The sequence below is a fragment of the Priapulus caudatus genome, unplaced genomic scaffold, assembly GCF_000485595.1.
Source record: "Priapulus caudatus unplaced genomic scaffold, Priapulus_caudatus-5.0.1 Scaffold1619, whole genome shotgun sequence".
NCBI classification, from domain to species: domain Eukaryota; kingdom Metazoa; phylum Priapulida; class Priapulimorpha; order Priapulimorphida; family Priapulidae; genus Priapulus; species Priapulus caudatus.
Window position 1 is genome coordinate 44,195 of NW_014578680.1, and position 3,477 is coordinate 47,671.

At 48.6% G+C, this 3,477-nt stretch overlaps 1 protein-coding gene across 1 annotated transcript in view; it reads left to right on the forward strand.

Moving 5' to 3' along the window:
* LOC106817174 (DNA damage-inducible transcript 4-like protein) overlaps nucleotides 1–3,477 on the forward strand; it is an 8,260-nt gene extending 4,783 nt beyond the window's left edge. The window contains exons 2-3 of the mRNA XM_014821829.1: nucleotides 1,566–1,690; nucleotides 2,728–3,477. Of these exons, the coding sequence (XP_014677315.1) occupies nucleotides 1,566–1,690; nucleotides 2,728–3,096 (494 nt within the window). The 3' untranslated portion in view covers nucleotides 3,097–3,477. The remainder of the gene's footprint in view (nucleotides 1–1,565; nucleotides 1,691–2,727) is intronic.

Consider the following 3,477-nt stretch of genomic DNA (forward strand, 5'->3'; position numbering starts at 1 on the left):
CTCTCTCTCTCTCTCTCTCTCTCTCTCTCTCTCTCTCTCTCACTTGCTCTCTAGGACCTGTATTGTGGCCAGATTTGTCACTGCGTTGACAGTCGATGCCTGTGTATAGTGCCCCTCCTATCGCACCTCCACCACCAGCAATCACAGTGGCGGAACCAGGGGCGGGCGAATAAAGAGATCTAGATCTGCCACGCGTCTGTGGGGCGGGGGGGGGGGCCCGGTCAGTCTTAATTCTCTCCTTTAACCTCTGTCCTCTGTCCAGTACTGAGCTGGGAGGGGGAGTGGCTGGGCAGCCGCCAGCCACCTGTGATTCGCTGCTGATGTCTAGACTCTAGACTCTAGAGTGACCGATTTGGCACGCTGCACCACGCTGTTGCTAAGGGAAAGACAGAGAGTAAGGGCGCATGCGCTGCTGCTGCCAGTGGTGTGCGTGTGTGTTTGTATAGCCAATGGTTGCCTGGCTGGAGGAGCATTGAGAAAGGTTTGGTCAAGTGGCCAGCTCAGTGTCCAGCGCACTGCTCGCAGGTGGTCAGAACATTCTCTGGACACCATAGAGTGCTGCTACTGGAAGGCTGGCTGGGGGTCGACAAAGCAGAACTTTAAACACAGGCTTTTGTGTGAGGGTGGACAGATGTCTTTTACCCTTTCAGTCCCCAGCGCCCAGTGTACACGGTGACATCTGCTGTTCTCCTAACATATGCTCTACCGCGAAGCTACCCAAACTCCAGTACACAAACTCTGGCACGCAGAGAACATCCATCCACTACCAACCAGCTGTCATTTTTCTTGGTTTGTGTTGCTTCTCAGCTATTAAAAGCTAGAATAATAACACGCATGTGAGCGCGAGCGAGTGAGTATAGCTGTGGTGATAAAGGTGGAAGTGTCATGCTTTTCTGGCACGGAAGGTGGCTGCTCGTTCTAATTTTAGAACGTATTAGTAAGACGAATGTACGTAATAGCAGCGGCTAACAACTCTAAGGTGATTTTCGGAGATACACCATGGCTGTGCTCGATGCTCGCTCAAGCGGGCTACCGAGCTCGGCAATATAAAATTACAGTAATTGGCTCTGCGCTAGCTCCCCTAGCGAGTATACGTATATGACAGATCGGTCGGAGGTTTTTATCTGGAACGAGTTTATCGGTGCACGCGTCGCGAAACATACTTTTAAAAACACGTTTTTTTTACGCGTACGTTGTTCCGCACTGTGATTATAAGTGGCGACGGGAAAAATTCAATGGCGTTCAAAAAATGTCGTTCTTGTTTACTCGTGTGGTGCGTTGTGTTTCACGGCGTCGATTCTTAATCTTAATTGATACATTTTAATTTGGATACTGCATGAGCCTAATGATTGGTCTACTTTACATTAACAAAAAACCTGCCTGTTCTACATTTAATCATTTGGCCATTGAATTATTGTTTTGCGTGCAGACCCACCTATTTTTTTATAATTATTTTGCCAATGTATCTGTGAGATATTCGAGCAATAAAACTTATATGAATTTGAATTTAATTCCACGAGGAGTAATCGGCTCTAACGACAGGTTGCCGTTTGTTTTTCTCGCAGATGAAGCAAACTCGTATGGCGAATTTGATGACATCATCGACTACACAATCTGTCACCGATTGTCACGGCGATTAGAGAAGTCACTAAAGTTGGCAAAGGACCAGTTGGAACAGTCAGACCTCCAGGTAAGAAGAAATGACAAAATGATGATGGTGATAGGGTGTGCAGTGAGCCAGCTAGGAGAGTGCGAGCCTTTCAATATATCTATGCTCCCTCTTACACTCTCGCTCTCTCTCTCTCTGTTCTCACTCGCTCTTTGTTGCTCTCTAGTTTGCCAACTTGCTTTGTTACTCACAATATTTACACAATATATGCAATATTTTTAGCACAATGCTTGCTAAAAAAAATCTCTAAACTTGCTGTTCGTTGTATCTATCTGTCGGATCAGTTTTACACCTATAGCAATCTGTTGAAAATAAATAGATAGATAAATAAATAGCGAGTTAATGACCATGGGGGACGGGTCGCAGATGGCAGTTGGAAATGCGTGCTTCATTTGCACAAACAGCTCCTACGTTACTGTAATGATGTTAGAGCCGGTTTTCTGTGTGGACAGTCGCACATTCCCGTGCAACTAATGTTTGGTGTGAGGCCGAATAAACCCGGTGTGTGTTCCTCACAATCGGTACTTTTCTCCGCCGGTGCCTCGACTGTTGGCGGGTCTCTAAATCTAGGGTTGCCCCCAGGGCAGGGAATCGGGAGTTATTCATGCGTTCACCAGTGCATGTGGTGGTCACGTTTATCTAATATAATAATTGTTACATACACTATCAATATGATATCAATATAATATATTACCACGTATACAATCAAACCTGTATGTGAGGGAGTTGGACGTAGTTGTTAGGGTTAGGGTTAGGGTTAGAGTTATTTGTTAGGGTTAGAGTTAGACATTGTGGTTAGAGTTAGGGTTAGAGTTAGTTGTTAGGGTTAGAGTTAGACGTTGTGGTTAGAGTTAGGAATAGAGTTAGATGTTAGGGTTAGAGTTAGACGTTGTGGTTAGAGTTAGGAATAGAGTTAGATGTTAGGGTTAGAGTTAGACGTTGTGGTTAGAGTTAGGAATAGAGTTAGATGTTAGGGTTAGATGTTAGACGTTAGATGTTAGACGTTGGGGTTTGAGTTAGAGTTAGACACTGACCGACGTTTCGACGTTGTCTTGCAGGTTCCGATGGGCCTGACGCAGCGCATTGCGCAGGACATCATGCGCATGTCTGAGAACGAGCCGTGCGGACTGCGCGGCTGCGCCATCTACGTTCGCTTCAGTGACGGCCCGAGTGGCGCCGCTCGCGTCGTGGACACCGTCGACTACGACCCCGCGACCGTCTCGACGCACGAGCTGCAGCTGACACTACGCGACGAAGACGCGGGCACAGGGGGCGCCGGCGCGGCGCTGCGGCGCGCGCTCCCTCGCTGCATGCGCGGGCGCCGCACGGTGTACGTCAGTGCCGGCTACCAGCTCGTCAAACGCAAGCTTTACCGACGCAACGACTCGCTCGAATCGCTCGATTCCGGCGGCTCCGTCGCGTCGTGATGCAGGTGGCGCTAGCGATTCGCTGGTAGCGATAGCGACTTCATGGCCTGCGATCGCGGCGTGGCGATACCGTCCTCCGCGACTGCACTGTACCATTTGAGATGAGCGGTGGGTGTGTGTGACGGCACCGTGGAAGAATCCCCTGCACTCGTTCTCCCTCCTTTTCCCTTTGATTGATTCCCTCTCGGCGACGTTCCTGTTCCGTTTCCAGTGTCCCTCAGGGTATTAGCCAGGAATGAATATTGTGGGAGTGCAGAAAAAGTATTTGGGAGTGCAATTTTACAAATGTACACGGCTTTAGTTCAATATTTTAGGCCGTGCAGTTTCAAAACTGACCGTGCAAATCACGGCTGCACGGCCTGATGGCTAATACGTTGGTGT